At 52.3% G+C, this 23,352-nt stretch overlaps 1 protein-coding gene across 5 annotated transcripts in view; it reads right to left on the bottom strand.

The window, feature by feature from the left end:
* SMG6 (SMG6 nonsense mediated mRNA decay factor) overlaps positions 1-23,352 on the bottom strand; it is a 119,166-nt gene that overhangs the window by 34,311 nt on the left and 61,503 nt on the right. For 3 of the 5 annotated variants that reach the window (XM_075032676.1, XM_075032674.1, XM_075032673.1), the window contains exon 13: positions 15,795-15,996. In XM_075032676.1, coding sequence (XP_074888777.1) covers positions 15,795-15,996 — 202 coding nt within the window. Of the gene's footprint in view, positions 1-1,183; positions 1,400-1,975; positions 2,195-15,794; positions 15,997-23,352 lie in introns of those variants that run through there. The other 2 variants (XM_075032677.1, XM_075032678.1) reach the window with 2 other exon arrangements.

Here is a 23,352-nt window from a genome sequence, read left to right on the forward strand (position 1 = left end):
GGGACCAAGAGGCCTGGGCTTGAGGTTATTGACCTGGCTGGTGTGGCTGTGCCATGCCCAGCTGGTCCCTCACCTCCGATGACATCCCACTTCTCGCTGTCCTCAACAGAGCACCCCTTTCCAGTTGATTAGTTGCTAATTACTATGGGACCGGCACATCCTACGCAGCATGTCCCCACACAACAACTACACCGTGCTGAAGGAAAGGAGTCTCCCTGCTTCAGGCAACCAAACGCTGCTGCCATAAGCCTCTCCTCTCCCCCTCTCTCCGAGCCTGGGACTAAGGGACCAAAACCTCAGACCAGCCCAGGACCATTCCCAGAAGGAGGACACAAAGGGGCAAAGGCTATCTGGGCTGCAGAGGTCACCGAGGACAGCAGTGGACACCACTAACCACTGCAATGTGCCAAGCTTTGTCCGGACATCTCATAAAAAAAAAAGGTAATGACAAACTACAGTTGAAGATCAGGATGTGTGACCTGTTGGAGAGCGCTGGGCTTGAGCAGCAAGGCCAGAAGATTATTAAATGCAAGCCCTGTGGCAGCACTGTGAGGTCTGAACTAGGAGACAATGCATGAAATACGAGGACATTTGGGGACGGTCATCCCAACATAAGATTTTGTCAGGCTGTAGAGACACAGGGAGATGGCAGATGCTGTTCAGCTTGGCACACATGAACCAAACTACACAGTACACCAGGTAGCATCACAGAGGACTGGTTTTGTCTGCACTCAGGGTGGTATGAGGTTAACCATCATCAGCATACTGAACAGCATGTGGGGATGGTGCTAAGCTTTAGGACCGCCTTTAGGAGACATCTTACATGTGACAACTTTCCCACCTCACCACCCGAGACAACCCTGGGAGCCAGCTTGTCTGGGTGGGCAACTTTTGGGACCGGAAGCCTCCACCTCCCTGCTCCAGGCCACAGCTCTACTGGTGGCTGTGGATTTCTTCCTTAGACACCAGGACAGCCACAGGTCACCTTGCTCAGGTGCAAATGTTCCAGGCTAAGCCAAAACATTTCTTTTCTTTTTTAGACTTACTTGATGTAAGTCCAAAACCTGAGATGACATCAAAGACCCCATTGAGTAGATCCCCTCCAGAAAGACACAGGGACTTTACCTCGTTAGTACAAACACAGTTCCCCTGCAGACTTCCTGGGAACAGCTGAAGCAGCATCGCACTTCAAAAACCAGCCTGCACATCACAGGGATGGGGAGGAGCTCAGCTCTGGCCCAGGATTGTTGACAACCATTTCAAAGCCCATGCAGGATCACACACAAAAATTGTCACAGCCCTGGGGGGAACAAAATCATCTTTGTCCCCAGGAGATGGGCTGTAAAGGCAATGGCAGGGCAGGAGCTGTCACATGAAGCAGTCAAGGAGGGCATGCATGCTAATTTAAAGGAGAGAAAGAGAAGAAGATTTAGATGATGGAGCGATGTAGCCCTCCTGGAACTGGTCAGTGATTGTTTCCCATGAGCTACAAAGAGGGATGTCCCTTCAGGATTTCAACCCGTGCCAAAAGAGTCCATTTTCTTCCGAGGGATGGCAACTGCCAGCAGTTCTGTCCCTGCTGCAGTCTCCAGCTTGGGTCTGCCACTGGCTGGGGTCTGAGGTCACTTCCAGAGGGATGGAGGAGACCTGCAGGAGCCCAGGCTCAGCCATGGCATGGAGTGACAATCAGGAGATATGCTGCTTCCTGGAAGAACTGGAACTGATGTGCAAATAATGAGAGAAAAATGTGGGGCGAGGGAGGGTTAAGGAGAGATTAGTCTGGGGCACACTCTGGGAGATACACAATGTTAAGTATGAGGGCAAAGGAAATGAAAACTGGAAACTCAAACATAGTCAAGAATCCAATCCCAGCCTGGGCAGGAAGTTTACACTCTGCTTCTAAATATACATGTTTTTAAATCAACAAGCTTTCTTGTTCCTCAGCATTAGCGTACAACTACACAGGAGAACTAACCGGATAAAGGCACTGCCAAGCTCTGCCTGGCGAGGCTTACTGTCCACAAGTGACAAGGTACAGGTGATGGAAGTCCCTGCCATGCCCCAGCAGGGAAGCAAAGGCAGGATCCTGAAGAAGCTCTGGGAGAGCAGGATTCCTGGCTCCAAGCACCCTGCTCAGCACGTCAGCACCCAGTCCCTCGCAGACAGACTCTCCTGTGGTCTCCAAGTGCCATGCCTGCGGACCACGAGAAGGAGAGGAAGCGATAACCTGTGAGCATGAGTCAGATGTGGTGCCTCTTTCCTTCCTGCTCTCTGGCCACTGCATTCATGCTCAGCAGTCGGATAGTCACATATTTTTTTAATTTGATATAATTATCTCCTAGAAATTACTGTACACAGCCTCTTGGGATCTAAAGCAATTAAGTGAAGATAAATTTCTTTCATGGAGCAAGCTGTCAAAGGATGAAGCAATTTCATTCCCCATTTGAAGTGGAAGCTTTGGGTCATGCATGGTTTATTTGAAACAATGCCATCACCTAAAGCTGCTGATCTTATCTGTCTCTCTCTGTCTCTCCATTTCAAACTGCTGAAGATGTGCAGCGTGGCACTGCCTGAAGTGATGACATCTGGCACCAGGCCAGCTACAGAAACAAGCTGCTCCTCCCCGAGTCTGAGTGCAAGAGGCCAAGCATTCCTATTAAAAAGGGGGAAACCGAGGTGAAATCTGGGAAGAGCTGAAAAGTGGGAATCCTGCCCAAGGGAACAGGAGACCCATGAGCTACAGGAGGAGCGAGGTGCCTGCAGGAAGGGGCGGCACTGCCCAACACAGGATGGGAGAACATAGTGCATCTCTGAGGGGTTACCAGTCTACCAGGCTTCCTCTTCATCACGAGACTGCCCTGAAGCCATCTAAACCAGGCTTTGAGGATTTCATCATGACAAGGAACAGCCCATGCACTTCAGTCTGTATGAGGAGAGACATGGCAGGGCAGAAATTATATCCCATTAGCACATACAGGCTAAGTCTCTCAGAAGTTCCAGCAAATTTTCTCCTGTCCTCACATTCCACCATACCAAGATGTTTCATTTTAGACAAAAAACCCACAGAAAACATTAAGTAACTCATTTAAATAAACCGTTCTCCACAGTGGTGTTTTTTAACCTGAAAAGGGGAGGATGGCCAGAGATGCTGGGGAGCAAAGTGTGGCCATGATGAGGGCTCTGCTACCTCCACAGGTTAAGCACTGAAGATGCTCAGATCCTTCCAGGGGAGGAAGGCATGCTCCACGCCCCACAGAATACAGGCATCAGCCAAGCCAAGCTTTGTATGCTTAAGCAACCTGAAGGTGCCACCCTGCCAGCTGAACGACTTTCACCTAACTATTGGGAACAAAAAGGCAGAGGACATCAAGAAGAGCAAGCATGAATGGATCCTGAAGTCCTCCTGCGTATTGCTGACAGCAAACCAGTCCCACTTGTGCCACAAAAAGCCAACACCCCTCCCGAGCATGCCATGGGCAGGGAACGCGGAGAGCAGCAGTTGCTCACACTGACTGCATTTCTGTCATCTCATCCCGATCATTCACGCAACCTTCAGAAATGCTGCCCTTGGGCGTTCAGTCTCTAAACCAGCCAAGAGCTACACAAGACTTTCACTGACACAGAATTAGGCAGGTAATGGCCTGGAAATCAGGCTCCAACTTTCCCGCAGCGATGGCCAGCTATTGCACGGGAGACGGTTCCTCGTCGCAGAGGTCAGCAGCACACTGTGACTTGCTGGTACGTTCGAAGCTGCAAACCCCTTGCTGTCCCCAGCCAGCAATTCCACCTCTTTGCCCAGTTTTCTGTTTAGCAACTGCTCCATCTACACACTTGCAATGATACAATCAACCAAAGCATCCATAGAGATATTTGATCCCATTCCCACCTAGCCAAATCCATCCGCACAACTCCCTTCCAGCTCTCTAGCCTACAAGGATTTATCTTTATAACCCCAGCATTTCCCATGTGATTAAGCCTCTCGTACATTTAGCAGGTACTACGTACTTCCAAAACATGAGGTGTCCCTCCATGCTGATACCTGGACGATCACTCCTTTCCCATGTCAGGGCAGTCACTAGCGAGCAACTCCCAAGTCACAGGGAAGTCGGTGAGGATGCTCATGTCTAAAGGAGGTTGCAGCTATGGGTGTGAAAACAGCCAACTGCTGAGCAAATTCAGCTCCCATGGCCTGGACGGATAAGAGCATTTCATCCATCAGGTTTCTGCAAAGCTCAGATCAGTGTTGATCAAATCTGCTGTACTAAAAAAAGTTGCTGGTCCTTGAGGGAGCTAACAATATAAGCTAGCAATGGGTACAAGTTCAAGAAGCACCTGGATGACTTAAGAGTGCAAGCATGATCTTCAAAAGTGACTTCAACACCAGAAATGCGGTACGTCACTGGCAGCTGGTAGGTCACTGTATCAAATCCAAAAATGCACATCAGCAGGCATGTCCCTGATGCACTCTGGAAGCGCTGCTCTGTGGCCACTTCTCTATAGGAAACGTGCACAGACCAGGTATCAGGTGAACTCATACAGTATTAGAAGGATGTAGCAAACTCCATCATCTTCTGTCTATAGACATAAATCTCTTTCCTTCAATAACAATGGATGCTATAATAAACTTTACATCATTTATGCTTAAGATAAATATGGAACCAAAATGTAAATCTGTTCTGTTGTTCACAAACTGAGCAGACCAGGTAGGCAGTAGCTTCTCAGACCTCAGAGAACACATCTGTCTTCATGCTAAGAATTTGTGTTTATGTATGCAACTACCTATCCCAAGTACAGTGAAGTTTTGGGAAAGTTTAAAAAAATAAATCAACAAAATGACTAGAAATAAATAGTATTATTGTCGCTATTCATAATATATACACTTATAGACAAATATTTGTACATATGGTGGAGAAAATGCTTTATGTGAAATGCTGGTATGCAAAATGTTATGGCAAATTTTGTTAATTTAAATAAATTACGGGGTTTACCGTGTGTTTAAGGAAATATATGCAAATATGTTATGGGGAAAATTTTGATTAAAGTATCTGGATTAAATATCCAGCATTTTTAGTGTCCCACCACAGATACAGTCAGACCAGCAGCGGTAACATTGCTCATGCGAGGCCTATGTTTGGGAAGAATTTTAACGCTTCCCAGTGAACCTTCACTTAGTACCCCCTCATCTTCCTAAGGGACGTGGGTGGCCTGGGGCTGAGGCACTAGCCTGAAATCCTGGGTATCAGGGGTTTGTTCTCATCCTGAAGCTAAGGTTTCCTGTGGGACCTGGGTCAGTCCCTCAGCCTCGCGTACCTCTGTTGCCAATCTCTAACAAGGAAATTGCTTTTCCTTCTGTCATAGCGTGTTGTGGAGATACATTCATTAATGCCTGGGAAGCACTCCGACTTCAGTGACGGTGAGAAAAGAAAACAATAAATAAGACTGCGGTGGTGTCTTCTCTTTCCGATTTGGGATGTGACAGCATGAGGACACCGAGGGTTACAGCTTCAGCCTGCCACAGAAGCTGGGCTCTCCATGCTCGCCCAGACTCAGCCCAGCACTGGCAGACGGATTTGGCATCCACAAAACAACGCGAGGTCCAGCTGGGAGCAGAAACGTGGGGAGCAGACTCCAAGCTCAATGACAGAGGTCACCTTCCGTCTCCCGTAGAGACAGAGTAGATCCCCATCTGTTATTTGGGCTGACCACTCCCTGCATTCCACCCCATCCACTTCTCTGGCAAGCTTCCCAGGACGTGGATCTTTCTTATTCAGGATAACAATGAGGAGTTATTAATTGGGTCTTTTTTCAGGTTTCCTGAGGTCCTTCCAATAGCTGTGTTGGTGGATACCACAGCGGTCGTCGTCTTCAGCAGGGATGTTTTAAGCATTTCACTTAGTCCAAGACAAAATAGTGCTGTGAAACAGGGTCACCCCCGAAGCTAAGCCACAGGCAGAGACGAAGAGTCGGGTCAAGGACTGAGTTTAGTAACAGAGTGCAGAGTCTGAGCAGTGGCGGCATATCCAGCTGGCAAAGCATGAGGCAAAGAGGCAAAACCGAGTCCCAGAGACCCCACACACAATCAGAAGCACCACATTAACTCTTGAGCACCACAAAGACTGTCCGAGGCAAGGCCACGCTTCATGCCCAGGGACAGGGTCGGCCAGCCAGAGCAGCCTTTCCATTTCCTCAAAGTTTCTCTGGATAGCAATAAGAGATGGCTCATTGCGAGAGGATCCAGCATTAATGGTGTTTTAATGAGGCCTTTCAATACACTTACAGACTAATCAGCAAATTCCACAAGGTCTGGACTCTAATATGTCATTCTGAGTACACTAAAGTCATGGTGAATACCCCTTTTATAGCCAGCGCCATGCACTATCTGGGCCCGATGTCCAGTCAAGACATGGCAGGTTTTGTGCCATTAGGGTGCCAGTGCGGCAGAAGCAAGGCAGTTACCTGCTGAAAAACCCCAAGGGAAGCGAAAGGTGCATGCAGCATATGCCAAGGAGGTGCTGCACAGGAGACTTCATGGTTTGACTCTCCTTTCCTAGGTCACTCCACTGATGCCAACTCCGGGAACAGGAGGTCAGCGAGTTTCTTGAATAGGACATTTCCTGTTTCCCAAGAGTCTGTGCTGAACCTCTGGAGGCAGCTTTTAGGACAAAAGGACTGAACGCAAATAAGTTTTCCACCTCATTACATAAACCTGGCCTGACGATGACAGAAGCAAGGATGTTTGACAACGAGCATCATCTGATCCGCATGAAAAGATCCAGCACCGTCTGAAACCAGGCATGGGACGAGGCTGATGCATCCTGTCAGTCTCTGCCTTGAGCTGATGATCACATCACACTTCCAGAAAACACTTTAAAAGAGCCTTTTGCTGACACCAGAGCCAAACTGTGCAGCGCTGGCTGAGGAACCGCACACGTGCTGGTACATGTGCACAGCTCACGCCCAGGCTGCCTGATTCACTTGGAGCCGATGCAATGGCTAAAGCGCCCTGTCCAAGGCGAGCCTGGAGGAGAGGCAGAGGTGGATCCAAGGCTGGGGGAAGGCAGTGGAGGAAGGGATGGAATCATCACGAGCCACTTGAGCAAATCCCCCACAGCTTCCCCATGCACTGGGGTATTGCTCGCTCGCTCCACATGCCAGGAAAGAGGCATCTCAGGGGTAGGGAAGGTTGTTTCCACCAACTGCTTGTTCTTCCCTCCCCACTTCCCCTCCAAGAGATGGGGCTGCCTGGAAGGCAGCACCTCGTACTTCCCTGCAAACTGTGTCCAGACCACAAAGCCACTCTCGTGCTCACTAACAGGAGCATTAAGAGAACATGTGTAACTGGATCTTAACACGTTGGCAGGTGGTTCCTCACCTTGTAGTGAGACTGCAGTTCTCACACACCAGCCCTCAGCTTCTGGACAGAGGCAAAGCAGCAGGACCCCAGCTCTGCAGAGGGGTGCCAGACTGGAGGTACTGTTAAATCTGCACCTCCTCACCATCATGCCTGCCTGGCCAGGGCTTTGGATCTGTTAACACTTGGCTGTGGCAAAGTAGCTGCACAGCTTTGAACCCCTGCTGCCTTCAACACTGTTTCTGCAGCTCGATGCCACGGCTGTGCGTCATCAGGCAGGCGGCTGTCCTCAGCCTGAGCACTCTGCATGGCTGGGACGAGAGGACGTGAAAAGCTAGTATGCCCCAGAGACTGCAGTGCACAGGATACGGACTGGATTAAAATCTGGTCAACGAGGTCTTAAAATGTCAGTGTAAACAGGAGGGCAGTCCTGGCGGGGCCGCGGGGAAGCTTGCTTGGGCTTATGCTACTTAACAATAGGTTCAGTGACCTGGACAAAGAAAACTTTTACCGATAAAGCCTGCAGATTAGACACCGTCTCCTACCCTCCCAATCTTTGAAGAGAGCAATTCACCAACGGACGAAAAACTCAAAATTGCTCAGTTGCCTACTCACGAGCAAACACCACGCTGTGTAATACAGCTAAATGCAAAGTTGTGCCTCTAGCAGCAAAGGCTGCAGGACGCTGGTAACGTCTGGTGGGTGTGGAGGAGAGCAGCAGAGCACAGCGGTCACCTCCTCCTTACAAGCTGGTACAGCAGCTCACAGAGCAACACATCGAGCCTGGACAGCCACAGCTCAGAAGCACCATGAGAATGGCTCCAGGGATCCAAACCATGCCCAAGAGACCGTCACATCTCTCACTCTGTCTATTTGACTCTCGAAAGAGGATGGGGATGGAGGGACTTGGGACACATTTATATATCGGGGTCAGGGCAGCAACAGATGGCTTCCCGACCTAGAGCAAAATTCAACTAGTGGAAATCGAAACAAAACAAATTTAGCCTGGAAATAACGTATGTTTTTAACAGCGACTGAAATTGGCTCCTGCGACAATTTGCTGAAGATCCCGATGGGTTCTCAGCCGTTCAAAATCAAGGCTTGGTGCTTTCTACAAGACCTGCTCTTGTTCCCTTGGAAATTTCCCTGTAGTTTCCCAAGGGAGAAGAGACCAGCGGAGATGGCTGCAGCTCCCCCACCTTGCCAGCATCCAGGGCTCTCCCAGGCTGGATTCCCCACTTCCAGAACTGACGCACACCACCGTGGGCTCCTCTTTGAAGAGGAGGTTTCTGACCTGTACATTCTTCCCAGAAGCTCCCCGATGTTCAAAGCACCTTGCTGACAGACAGGCAGGTGTGCCTGTGACAGTGGCCACCTCCCCAAATCCAGCACAGCAGGGGGAGAGCAGCCCCCCCAAACAGAGCCCTAGGCAAGGCACGGGGGAGTACTCCAAGCCCAGCTGTGACATTTCCTTTCACCTATACCTGTACAGCTGTTTCCTACAGGGCTGCAGCCTCAAGTGAGATGTGTGAGGCTTCTGTAGGTGCTTGGGAACAAGATGGAACAGAAATGCTTCACACCTGGCCCCAAAATTACAGCACGCTGGAAGGTCGCCAACATAAACTGGCAGAGTACCAGTTGCAATGGACATCAATTAAGAAGCCTGTCATCCTCAGACTGCAGGGTTTTCTTTTTGCGATCTGCATCGCTCCTTAAGCCTTCAGCAGTACCAGCACTGGAGTTTTCCAGATGGGATCATTTCCCTCAGATTCCACTCGCTAGATTTATTGCAGTATTTTTTTTTTTTAAACCCACCTCCCCCTTTTAAGAGCCTGAACTATTATTCCACATTGCGGATTTCTCCAGGGCTGTATTCAGTGTCCTCGTGCAGCGCTAGCGCTTGTTTGCCATGAGTTCCCTTCACCTTCAGCTGGGGAAACGCAGTTTTAAGAATATGCTCAAAACTCTCTTAGCTTAAAGAGTGATTAAAAATTGAAACCAAATGATAAATGAAGAGAATATCTCTCTGGAGGATGCCTTGCACAGCCCTAGGAGATCCAGCAGCGGTCACAAGGACAGCACTTATGCCCATTTCTATGAAGGTACGTTTAAAACAGCACAACAGACACCAGTGTACCCTCCCACCCACACCCGGAGACACGGACTCGGCTTGACACTTCCAACTGCACTAATGACACCTGGCAAACGCAGAGGGAGGTTCCCGTGGTGTTCACGCAGTCCCTGGCACTTGTGGTTCAAGGAAATGTCACGGATGGATGAGGAGTTCAAAGCAGGTGATATTCTGCGCGCTACCTTTGTGGTGGCATAAAATCCAGCCTCCCCTCCATCACCCAATGACATCATCTTCCAACATGGCCCATAATTTAGCCTAATTGCCTTTTACAATCCAAAGGCACCACATGAAAGGGAAGGTCGAGGCTGGGATGGAGTTCAGATACTGGTCAGAAAATGTAAACATTTCTAACTCTGCCGCCTCGGGGCTGCCAGCTCCTGCCAAGTCACCGCTCTGAGCAGGGCTGCCTGTGGCAGGGATCTTTCCCTGCTTGTTTGGAAACCGAGGCAGGCAGGAATGGAAGGAGTTTTTCAAGGATGACTCCTCCTTGGACTCTCCTACTTGGGGCTCCGATCTCTGCTCACAGTTTCCCTTTTCCTCTCTGGACCAAACTCCAAGCTGGAAGCTCTCGCTCTCATGGGCTGAGTGCATTTGCCTGCCAGCTGGAGGGAGATGCTCCAAGGCTATGGAATGGGAATGTGGAAAGGATGCTGAGAAAACAGTTACATTTGCTCACTGGGGTTTTCTCTCTGCTTACAAAGAGTTTGTGCTCTCAGAGTTCTGGTCTTGCTACCCTTCCTCTGATGCCTTGCAAGAAGCCCTCCCAAAATCACTGTAGTGCAGCCACTCTAATGTGGATTTCATCCCTGACATCCCAGGAGTCATTAGGTCTTGGAAAGGACAAAATGTCTGGTGTTTAGAGGCATGACAGAGCCCGGTCACTCCGACAGCTATTCCTCCCGGGCTTTTAAACCTGGGGCTTCCTTTCCAAAAAGCATCAGACATGACTACACATTGCCAAGAGATATCTACAAGTCTTAAGAAGACTGAAATACCATAAATAAGTAAAGTGAATAACAAGACAGGACTAATTTTAGCCCAAGCCTAAATCATAATTAGCTCCTACATAGCTAATTCAAAGGTTACTAGCTCTGCACATCTACAGTATGTTGGGGCAACTAGAGAGAGGGTCAAATTTGGACTGTCCACCTGGGCTGGACGGTAGAGAGGAAAGAGATTTCTGTTTTCTAAGGAGAACGAAGCTTGGATTTTAGGCTATCCGCACTGACAGGTGAGTAGTGCAAATAGCAGGAAGCAAGTACTTGTGAAACAAGAATGGCACCAAGTTCGGGAAGCTAACTGGCCACCCTGGAGCTGGAGGAGCCATGCAGTACCCAGTTTGTAGGTCTGGGGCAGTAAAATATTGCTAGTTATTTTTCAGAGCCTTGCATTTTAGGGCTTTCATTTGCCTGGTGAGGTGAGACAGGGTTGAGACTAGCTGAGTGGTGAGTATCTGAGACAGTCCACTCCACACATCAGCATGCACATGAGGGGAAAAAAAGTGCCTTTCTGTTTGAGAGGAGGGAACCACAGTGACTAGCCCTATAAGCATATGTATTAATCATGCACCGTCTGGTTTTAATCCACACACTGCTGATCCTGCGTCTCACTGTATTGTTATCAGGGGAAGGAGTATTTCTCCTCAATCTTATTCACCAGCCAAAAGCCTGAAAATGCAAAAAACACATTTGTGAAGTGCCTTCCCAAGGACCCTGGGCCCCGGACCTGGTGAGCTGGGGCTGCTGCCTTTTTATTGGCGTTTAAAAACCTTTTATTAACGTATGTCAGGGCTGGGGGAGGAGAGAGAGGCTCAGGTTTCAGGACCCCCCATGCAGAGAGGTTTATTGTGGGAAGGGACATTAACACTTTCTCCTCCACATCTCCCTGGCTGGGGCGTGTGGCAGAGTGCGTGCTGCAGGCACAGGCTTGGGTGATGCAGAGCTTGCAGGGGTGCGGGCAATCAGTGATGCCATGTGCCTGCATAGATGAGAAGGACCTCCCTGCTCTGCTCTGTGCCAGGCGATCTGCAGCCCTCTTCCAGCCTTGCCCAGCTCCACGGGGCCACTGCAGAGCAGGATGCTCTTGAGACAACAGGATTCAGTGAGAGCTGAGGAAACCAAGACATACCCCAGGTTCCCAGCACTGCACAAGAACAGACCCGCGCACAGCTCAGATGCACCATCACTAGGACTTGCTTTAACCTCAACACAACCCAAGTGTTTTTCCATTACAAGTCCCCCGCAGCAGCACCACGCACCACCTGATGAATCCCCAGTTGTTACTTTCCTTCTTCCTGAACCTTAACTCAGCCGTGCTGCTGTTCCCTGCTCTTGCCTTGGGTACAACGCTGGGTGAGCGAGGTCCTGGCAGCGTCTCCTTCAGCTGCAAACGCTGCAGACACAGTCTGACAGCTCAGGCACCAGGCTGCATAGTTTGCTGTTGACTGGTACGTTCGATGGTGTTCCATCACACAAGCTGCAATGGATATCTGCCCAACATACGCCCAGGAAAACATCACCAAGTTATGCTCACCCTGGAGCCAGCTTTTGTTGGTTACAGCTTCAATGACAGTGCAAGAGACGATGGGAAGCTCTAAGTGTCACACTGGCTCCAGCAGGAATCCGAACGCACAGCTTCATGGCAACAAACGGAGTCAGAACATTTTCACTCAAAATAAGAGCCAGGCCAAATGCTCAAAAACTTGCTGAGAAACTCTGGCTGAATACTGCACTCCATCTGCTAAATGGGACGTGGGGAACAAAAAGTGGGAAGCACAGTGTTTGTCCTATATAGCTTACAAAACAACCATCCTCTTGGTGGAGCCAATAACCTAACACCATTTTAAGCCCAATACTCTCCAGTCTTGCCTTTCAACAGATTCCTTTCCTCCGAAATTTTACAAATTCATTAAAAAACTATGGTGCAAAAGCATCGGGTAAGGATTTGGACCATCAGCAAGCAAGGAGAGATATTATCCTTGCAGTAGAAAGCCAACTGCCTCTTCCTAGCCATGCAAGCGATAGGAAAGGTACCACAGCGAACTTCCCGGAGCCACTTTGGCATACCAGAACCCTCCTCCTAGCCCTCAAGACATTCTCAGGGGGCCACATAAAGAGCCATACATCTTCTTTGCCTCTCCAGCAAAGGACTGTCAGGAACTTGGGCTGAAAACTGGGCCAAGACTGAGAACGCAAGAGAAAGAAATTGAGTGCAGAAAAATAACCCCTGCTAAAAAGCAATAAAAAGCCAGTACAGGAAAGACAGTTCTCACTGCACAGAAAAACCATTTCTCACCTGCTCGCAGCTCAGTCAATCGTCAGCCAACAAGGAGCACGCAAATGGGAAAGTTCCTGCAACGCGGCTAGATGTGGTACATGCCAGAGGTGCTCTGCTGCAGTGCCTGCCTGATTGAGGCTCAGGGACACAGATCCCTTTGTGCCACCATACTCAGCACGGACACGGCACCCTTCCACTGCAAACAGCCTAGAGATGCATCTGCTGAGGAGTCAGATTCAGCTGGGCTCTGCACGCTAAAAGGAGGGCAGGGAGCAGATGGTGGACTGGGGACCGCACACAAGGATCCCCCGGTTAAGTCAGATTGGGGACTTCTTTGCAGGGAAGTGTCTTTTTGCATTTTGCTCACAGTCACTTGTGAAAGGCATATGAGTTCATGCCTCTCAGTCTTACCTTCCTGACTTGGTCTGCACTGCCTTCTCCAATACTCCACTTCTGGAGAGTCAAATAATTCACGTCATTAATACTGCAGGAGGAGAAGATTTGCGGAACAAGGTAGTCATTTGACTGTAATGACGCAGCTGCCACTCCAGTCCCTTTCTACAGTATTACCAAATCACAGAAAATGCAGTAAGAGCGTCCAAAGAGGTCACTTTGCCTCCTTTTCCAAGGCATTCACCTCTACCCAAGTTGTACGTCAGAGAGCCACCCAGCCTGCTTTTAAAAATCTCCAAGGCTGAAGAGATTCTGCAGAATTGCTAAGGAGACTGCTTTCAAGTGCTTAACTACCCAAAGGTATGAAGCCTTTCCTAAAGTCTAGTCTTAATCTATTTTGCTGCAATTTATGCCCATTCCTTCCTGTGCTTTTCATCATGGACCTGGAGGACAGCTTGTTCTACTCCTCTCTGCAACAGCTTGCTGCATTTTCCCCGAATTTCCTCTAGACTAAAAAGCCCCAGCTCGTCCAGTCCCTTCTTGGAAGTCAGGTTTTTGAGATTTCTGCTCTGTCTCACTGGCCTCCCCTTAACCCTCTTGAGTGTCCTCTGCAAAGTGCATATGCACACCTGCTGTTTCACCAGTCTGACCATTAATGAAAACACTGATCAATACTGGATTGAGAAGAGACCTTGCAGAAACCATTGCTTCTGCTCAGCGCGTCCCAGGTAGTGCTGGTACCAGTGGATTCCTCTGTCTACCTCCGTGCGATGTGTTTGGTGTGTAAGGCAGAGACGGCACAACACAACCAGCACACAACAGGGGCTCAGACCTGCACAAGCACAAGCGAACACGCCAGCCTGCTGGGTGGGATCACGGTTCCAAAGTCAGCTACTTTCAAACCAAACAAGACCCACAGAGGCGGAAAAAAAAAAAAAAGAAAAAAAGAAAGAAAGCGGGGACAGACACAGCCAGGCCTGGCTCACTCTGAGATCTGTGTTGCCTTTTCAGCAGAGCTGAGCTGGTACCACTGTGCCTGATAATCCTGGATGCTTGGGTGGCTGCTGCTGAGCTGCAAAGGGCACCAGCTCCTGTCAGTGGTGTGGTACAGATTCTTTATAAAGCACCAGAACCAAAGGGAGCCAGGACAGTGAGAAAACTCAGCTCGGAAGCTCAGGCGTAGCTATGGGACAAAGATACGCCTCTTCTTTTACACACATGAGTGCAAGTGCCTGGCAGGGCAGGTAGATGGCACTCCGAATAAACCGGTCTGTGGTTAGAAGAGGCAGAGTTTAGGGAATACCAAGCGGGTCCCACACGTTATGGGGCACCAGACCGAGCTGCCCAGCCACCTCACCTGCCTGCTGGGGGCTCTGGTTGGTGGCTGCTGGGGAAAGAGTCCCTGCGTAGAGAGTGAGGCACTGGGACTGTCCCCTGCAGAACGCCAGTGAGGCCACAACACACACTGGGTGAACGGGCTACCTTAGGGCAGCAATGCAACTGCATGCTTGTAATTTTAAGCCCTTCAAATAGAGCCTTGAAAATCCATTTTTCCACAGTGACTTCCTAGACTAAGGTGCTTCCCCAAACCATGAGAGCTCTCAGTTTTACTGGGACCCTGTGCTCCTCTGCCATGGGCAGTACTGCGAGCACAGGCTGGCCAGACGGAGAAGTGAAACAGAAATTCACACCTCTTGGGTCCCTCTCTGACAAAGGTCCTAAATTTCTCACCATCACTTCAGGAAAATGTCAAGAAGAATTGACACATGGGAAGGCATGTTGCCACCATCACATGCAGGCTCTCCACAGAAACCAGCCTCTGCATCTCCACTTCCCTCGTAGCACCAACCGCCTGGGGAGGCAACGCCGCAGCTTCCCAGATGAGCAGCATTTCTGGTGCTGCGATTCTGCCTCCAAGCAGGAAACTGTTGAGAGCCACTCTTATCCTGCCGTGCCTCCAAGGGCGTGCAAAACAAATGCCATTGTGCCTCTTCCATCCCCCATCAGGTTCAGACACGTTATCCAAGTGCAGCCCCCAGGTCCCTTCTGGCCAGGTGGTGGCAGAGAGCAGACCCAAAACCCCACATCAACAAGGGAACTGATTTCATTATTCTAAAAACAAACAGCCAAAGGAAAGTTCAGGCTAGAATGGGCTCCTAGAGCAAAGAAAGGAAAATAGAGAGCGGGCAGTGGGGAATGCTTCATATTCCTAAAAGCCTTTTGTACGTTAACACATGGTGTCTGCTTCTCTCTAGTCACCTATTTATCACTCTCCTCTTTAGAGAAGGAAAAAAGTCCTGGCTGCCTTCCTAAGGCAGAGTTTTGTGGCCGGGGGGAGGGGGAGGGTGCTTTAAGCATGATGCAAACCATTTGGAGTGCACTGAGAGCACTGCCAACACAAGCTGCACTATTTAAACAAGTGAGGAAATGATCGTATATACAACATGCCAGCGAGCACACACACACCAGAGGAAGTCGAGAGGGGTTTTCATGACACAGAGCTGGATGTCAGCGGCTGAAAGGTCGATATTTTCCCTTAACACCCTTCTCAATGACTTAATCGTGTTCCGTTTGCACAGAAAACTTCCCAAGAATAAAAGTCTGGAGGAATCGAGGGGGGATGTTTGGCCTACTGCTGACCTTGTCCGAGGTCCTCTCCACGTAGCAGGGCTCCTGGGGGGCGACCAGCAGGGGAACGAAGCCCGAGAGCAGCCGATCCTCTTCCAGGCTAAGCAGGGTAAGGTCGTCATCTGGGTCCTTGTACAAGGGCACCTCCGACTGATTCACTGTGGTCAGTATGTTACAGAAGTCAGCCAGCGTCGCCCACACATCTACTGAGACCCTGGGAGAACGAGGAGAGACGTGAGCAATTCGGGGCTGGAATGCGTTGGGAGTTGCCTGCAATGCTGCAGCGAATACCAGAGAGGTGAGGCGAGGCGAGGCACGCCACCACCGCTGCTAACCTACCCCACCGGGAGGGCTCCAGGCACAGCTGCGCTGGCACGGAACCCAGGAGGGCTTGTAACCCTCGCCCGCCAGCGCCGACACCAACCACCCCATCCCCCTGGATGGGGACGGCTCCCGGGATCTCGCCCTTCCCGCTGCTCTGCCCACCTCTGCCCGCTCCCGAGCTGGCACACGCGTGGGAATCGGCTTCCCCGTGCAGTGCCGGCAGGAGCCCAGCTCGTTCCAGATGGGAGAAATGATGCTTGTTACTCAATTTTAAAGCCTGCTGGGAGGACAGACCGAACACCCGCAACTGCTGTCGGGGCAAAAGCGGCACCTGGGGGACTCCAGCCCAGCCCGGGGCACCCTCTCCTTCGCACAGCTGTTATCTGCTGTGACCACGTGCTGCGGCCATGCTCTAAAGCACAAAGGGTTTTTTTTTAGTTAAACCCCAGCCACAGGGGGTTAAGCCGTGTTTTGCTTCTGGCCACGGTTTCAACACTTGCAAGTAACCTGCAAAGCTGATCCTGCGGTGTCTCACCTTCCCAGAGCGACAGTGATGTGCGGGGAGCCCGGTGCAAACACAAGGCCACCGGCAGCCCTGGACCGCTCTCTGTGCATCCCCATCACGGAGCACACCCTGGGGAGGGCCCAGCACCCCAGATAGGGTCAACGTGGGGAAAGCAGGCAACAAGTACAGGGGCACTGCAGCCGACCAGGCTGCCTCATACTGCATTTCTTCCTCTTGGTTCTAAAAGCACTCAGAGAGGCGGATTTTTAGTGCATAAAGTAGGATGAAAGCAGGGGATAGGAGAAACTGGGGCTGAGCTGCTTGTGGTGGCAGTAAGGAGGGCTGCTCCTCCACCCCGCACCTCTGGCGCACCGAAAAGCGCAGGGAAGCCAGTATCACCAGGGGTGCAGCGGTGACCGGTGTGGCCCGAGGCAGCCCAGGGCTGGAGGGAGGCCCCCTGCTCTTTGAACTGCTCCAGGTGGACAGAGTCTGCACTCGGTTATTTACGGGAATCAATGTACCAGGAAAGCACACTGAAATGAAACATCTTGTTTTCAAGAGCGTCCTGGGAGCCAGGCAGAATGAGGAGCCATTAATCAAAGCCCGGCACGTAATCAGCACACATGTAACGCAGAGTCGCCCACGTCCCTAAGCCAGCCCCAGCCCGAACGCTGCAGGAGAAAAGAGGTCCTTCAAAGCCCTCTGGGCACAGACACCAGGAGCTGGGTTCATTCACAAAGCTCCATCGCTTGGCTCAGCCAGGTCTGGCTGTCAGAAATGTTTAAATATGGAAAAAAATAAACAGTTGCAACACGTTTTTCGGAGGGATCTGTCCGAGGCCCTTTGTGATGTAATGGGAAACGCTGCGTTTGTGCTACCAGCTGGAAAATAAACAGAGCTGCGAGGGTTAAAAGGAACTGAACTTTCCACGACCCCTATCTGCAAAAGAAGAAAATAATAAGAGGAATGATCCACTGCCCCACAGCCCTGATAGTTTATCCTCCGGCCCAGGCTGCAGAGACAAGCACCGGATGTGATAGGGCTGCTCTGGGCCACCTCCAAGGCGAGCTCTGCCCATGGGAGATGCACAGGGCTTGGGAGGCTCAGCCCTCCCCCAGTGCCCTGCTGGCAACTGGGCTCGGCTGCCTGAGTCCGGTCACATAGCACTGGTGGGGCCCTGCCAGAGCGGGCTCGGCTTGGACGAAGGAGGTGCAGAGGCTGCAAGGCATCAGCAGGGGAGAGGAACCGGGAAAGCGCCTGCAACCGCCGGGGAATGAGCGCGCTGGGGTGTTGGGGACAGGTACTGACGCAGAGGACGTTCCCGGGGGGGCTGAGACAACCAGGTGGATGGGGCCAGGGTGGAGGAGAAGGCAAAGAAACACATTGCAGAGACCTCGCCTGTATTCCCCAAGAAACAGATCTGCAGGCAGGGGATGGAGATGACCAGCGAGGGTGGGAGGGAGGCAAGGGGCAGCGGTAGGATGCTGGGCAGGACCGGGATCTGCAGCAGGGCAGGGGTGGCAGCGGGGTGAAGGAGCAGCACAGATGAAGTACAGGGAGCCATCTCCCTCCACGGGGCTTGGCACCCAAAGTCAGAAAAACGCCACGTGAACAGTCACCGAGCTGACGCTGATAACACCCTTGCAGCCACCCAGCCCAGCGGTCCCCTCTCCTCTCCCCCCGTTGCTGCCGGCCCCAGCCCAGCGGTCCCCTCTCGTCTCCCCCCGTGGCTGCCTGCCCCCAGCCCGCAGCCCCTCTGGCAGCGCTGCCAGGCAGGGCAGCCCCTCTACCACCCCCTGAGCGCAAGAACAGTCCCTGTCACTTTATCCCCTTCATCCTCAGCTCCCTACAGCTTCTCAGTGCCTTGCCACATCTGTCATTTGCACTGGATGTGTTAGGTTTCCACCCTGGGCTTCCTTCAGTCAAACCACAGACTGTGCTGGCTCCCCAGGTATCAAGATCTCGCTGCAATGGAACCCTGAGCAGCTCTGCGGCAGTGGCCGGCAGCCGGGCAGCACCCTCTCACATGCAGCACCTTGCAGAGCCTTCAAAAAACCAACAAAGAAGAAGGTGTTGGCATTTCTGCTTTAGTTTTTTCCTGCAACACAGAAGTGGCACCACAGAGAGCAGGTCTGACAATTTTCTGCCTTCCCCTCGGGTGCAGCTCCTCCTCTGCAATGCATCACCCAGCACTGGCACCACCAAGGTCATTTACCGGCTGCTACCCACCGGCAAAGCCGGCAAGGGCTAACAGCTCACGGCGACACCGTACGGCCCCGTGGATCTCCTGCTGGGACACGCACTCGCCCTAGAAGGTCGCACAACACTCGGGGAGTCCTACCAGGCGCCTTCTCCCCACTGCCTCTTCCCAGGACGACACCGTGGCCACCTCCAGGCGTTTCTGGCTTATGTCACCCAACATCGCTGCGGAGCCGGAGCCTCTCCGCAAAGCCGAGGCAGGCCCAGGCGCCTGGAAGTGCTGCGTATGCACAGTGCCACGGCTTCGGCATCCCTCTGCGGAGGGAGGCCCCGAATTACTGACACCGAGCCCAGGCACGCAGCTCCCAGGTACAGGGACGAGGCTCCCAGAGCTTTTAACCGAGGAAGCGAGAAGGGGGTTAGCACGAGGTCTTTCCTCAGAACGGGGGTTCATTCACTTCCCCACAGACACATTTACATTTGCTTATTCCACTAGGACAGGAAAAAAAAATAAGAGTTAATTTCTTTTTTATTGCCTCAGGATTCCAGGTTTAATGTAGCTGTCAGTGTGAGCGCAGCCCAGCTGCACGCCGACAGGACGCAGCCCGGCCAGGCAACGGTGAAAGCGCCGCGCAAGTGCGCAGCCGAGCGCTCGGGCTGGAGCACGGCCCCGGGGCAGAACATGGCCCCAGCGAGGCCGGGGCTGCGTGGGGACGGCTCCTGGCAAAGACGGATGCCCCGGTGATGGGCACGCATCACCGCAAGGCAGAAGGCATGCGCCGAAGCCCGGGGAGAGCAGAGGGTGCTGGGGCGAGCTTGACACTCGCCAAATCGCCGCCAGCCGCGGTGCTGCGCGGCGCTCTGGCGTAAGCCACCATCTTCACCGGGGGCGCGGGCTGCCTGGTGATTAATATCAAGCACAATGACCCCATGTTACAAGCCTGCGGGGGCCTGTGGAGGTGGCCATTTCCTGTGTAATACCAGCTTGTTTAAACACTAACATTCAAACTCCACAGCTGCAGAACAAACCCGGAAAGCGCGGCGCAGAAGAAGCCCTGCATTGTGTTCCCCAGCCGCCGAGAGCCGCGCTGCCGTGCAGATGGCAAACGCCTCGGGCTCACGTGCTCCCGGGGCTGGGCGACGCGTACCCACCGGCTCCCGGTGCCGGTGCCCACCCCAGCTCCCGCACCGCCGTACAAAGTGCTCCGCATCCCCCTCCTGGATTTCCTCTCTCGCGGCCCAGGGAAAGCCGAACTAAAAGCGGCTCCTCTGCAAGGAACAAAAGGGGTTGGCGGCGGGAGCTCTTCCCAAAAGGCGTTCGCCAACCTCGCCCTGGGCTCAGACACAGCTGCCCAGAGTGGGGACAAGGTGCTCACAGCCCCTCTGCCCCGTGGCACCAATGATTTCCCCCTCACTGCCCTGCACATGGTCCCTTTGGTCAGCTGGGCACCCATAAACCCATTCCTCTGCTGGGAACCTGCCTTCGGAGTTAGAGGGACGCTCTCCTCCCTGGGAGAGGTGCAGTCTCCTCCCAGCCAGCCTCTGCTGCACCACAGCCCCCTTCTCCACGGAGACTTTTGGCTTCTGCTTCGTTCAACTTTACCTTCATTCTCAGCCAGGTTTACACTACTGAGACACCTCTGAATCCTCGCTTTGATGTCTCGATAAGGAAACTCTGGTGGCCAGCATTACTAGCTAAGGCTGAGATCTGCAAAAGGGATTTTCCATTTAGTCTCCAGCAAACTCCAGCAACGTCTTGGCACCCCTGTCCAAGACTCTGTCCATCTCTCCCAGTGGGAGCTGCCATCTCAGTGACACTTCTCCGCAAGAGCGATGTGATGAGAGCGATCTGGCAGATCTCTCTGGGAAGGTAAGCTCTAGAATGTGCTCAGAGCTTTTGGATTTAATTTAATACTTGGTTTAAATTAACCATTTTTAAATGCTTGCAGACAGTCTCCACAAACCGAGAGGCCCTTCGCTCCACTGTGGAAGGAGCGCAGATTCACCAGGGTCAGCCCTGCGGCAGTTTGTCTGTCTAGCCAGCGGCTTCCCCATCGATTCTTGCGCTTCATTTAGCAACGGATTCATTGCAGCAAGAAAGTAGAGCAAAGAGAAGCTTTGCTCTCCCCTGCCCAGCCCTCTTCACCCTCTTCACAGCCATATGTCCCAAAAGGAGATGGATTCACTTGAACGACTGCAGCTTCCTTGGAGATCTGCCTTTTGCCCCATCTGCTGCTAATATCTCTGCCTTAGGAGATCCACCCTGCTCCTCTCTCCCCAAGACTCCCTGCTTTTACACCCTAATCTCTGCAAATTACTCCTGGGTACAGTTGGTCTGAAAGACGCTTTGCCAACCCAGTTGCATGGCAGTGCAACCGCTTTAAACAACCGTCTGCTCAGACGTCAACGGAATGTTTGCCATGAAACGTGCAGATATAAATTCATTTTAAGATACAGAAATGACTGTGGCTTGCTGCTGGAAGACCTAGGAACACCCGGTCCAGACACACAATACCCAAGCCACAGGACACTGCTGCTCTGAAGCAGAGATGTCCACGGTGAAGTTTAGTTCCTATTCTGGGAACACCTGAGAAGAGAGCCACAGAAAGCTCGCTGACCCCCTCCCCCAAATATGTAGAGGGGAAGGACACCCTCCATCTCTTAAATACACACAGCACCCCCAGGAGAGGGATTCAGGCAGCCTCTTGCCTCTCTATGGCTTTCTGGCTTGAAAACACATCCCAGTGCATCCCCTGAGCCATGGTGACCGTGCAGGTGTGGCTAAGAGCTGGATGAGTGCAGCAGACCAAGGAGGGGGTGGTTTTGTGGAAAGCTGGAGCTTCTCATTCAGGTGGAATTCAGGACCGCTGAACCCCCAGCTAGGGAAAGGATGCCTGCCAGGAGCCGGGGTCCATTCCCAAGCCCCTGCCAAGAAAAGGACCCCAAAGATACAGCCCCCTCAAGCCTCCCATCCCACTCCACAGAGCCCAATCCTCTGTGGCTCGCGGCAGCGCTCACCCCTTACACCTTTCCCTCCGCCTCTGTCCAAGGGGGAAAGCAGCGAGCTGAGGAATTCGGTGTGGGGTGGTTTTTTTTTTTTTTTTATTGTAAGGACTCAAATCCAGCAGTGTGATAAATGCATCCGAGCTACAATTAGGAAGATATATAGCATCAGAACGCGAAGGTCTGGGCAGCGTGGTGAAACGCGGGCTCTCCAGAGCCCCAGCTATGTTTCCCATTATGTAACCCTGGTCATGGGCAGACAGCCAGACTCCAAATGAAAAAGAGACTCTGGCTTGGCACCGTTTCTATTTTCCTATCCTCATTCGGGGTCAGCGCAGTGTCATACAGCTGCAGAGAAAGCTCCGGGGATTAAACCTGGGAAAGACTCCAAGACCAGGACCCGGGTTCAAGTACCAGCTGAAAGCAATAAACCAACTGCCACAGCTGGGCTGAGTTTAGACGTTCTCAAAGTCCCCCAGCTCTCTCCCCTACTAAGAACGAGCGATCGTGAACATGGTGAACGTAGCGTGAGCGCAGGCCTCGGGATGTATAGCCCCGGCAGCCCAGGCCCTAGGCTCTGGCAGAGTCTTGACAAGCTGCCTCGCTGGCCCCGAGCCCAGGCCGTCATTCTGGCAGCAGTGCTGGCCCTGGATGAGCTGCACTTTGATGCAAGCTCTGGGCCAGGCCTTTGCTCCTAGTGGGCTGCCAGGTGGGTACGGGGCCTGGTTTTTCCAGAAGCTTTAGCACATTCATGGCATCCTTGCAGGGTGCTTCTGTGCTTCAGGGCTTTTTTACTGTCCCTTTTCTGTGCCCACGCCACCATGAGGGGTGATGAAAGCGATAGCTGCAGAGAGCTGGGAGGCAGCTTCAGGATGTCCAGCCAGCTTCTCCACTGGCACTGTTGAGGACCTCGCGGCACGTCCCACTGCCATGAGGCACAGAGCACGCATGAAATGGCACAGGCCCCTAACACAGTTCTGCAACTTGGCATCTGCACTTGCTCCTCATATGCTCTCCCTGCTCCTGAGCTCACCCTGCCCATAAACCTTGGCTTACTCCAACACGCCTGCTGCTCTGACCCATGTTTTACTTCTAGACTTCTTTGAAGCTGCTCCTGTCTAAACCCCCAGACTCGGTGACTTTACCTGGTTACTGAACAGCCCCAGGGCAGACAGCAGGCTTGTGTCAATAGAGAGCTGAATCAGTAACCCAGTGCTCCCCTTTTCCTTTCCCACCTCCAGGGAAAACGTTGCAGGTCCCAGGTCATGCCCGAGAGCGGAGCTGGCTCCCTGCTACTCATCACTACCTGCACCTCCAGGGAAGCTCAGTTGCTGCTGTCCCAGAGTCCCGGACCACCAAAACCCGGCCACGCAATGCCGGGTCAACACAAGAGGTCTGGGCTGAAAGAGCAGCCTGTCTCCTCACCATGGATAACAGATGCTCCTGGTGAGCCAAAGAGCACCAGGGTGGAGGAGCTGGGAGCCAACATGAGGAAGGCTGCCCATGCGCCAGAGTAAGGGCATGGATGGGACAGGAGGG

Source organism: Buteo buteo, chromosome 7 (assembly GCF_964188355.1).
Source record: "Buteo buteo chromosome 7, bButBut1.hap1.1, whole genome shotgun sequence".
NCBI classification, from domain to species: domain Eukaryota; kingdom Metazoa; phylum Chordata; class Aves; order Accipitriformes; family Accipitridae; genus Buteo; species Buteo buteo.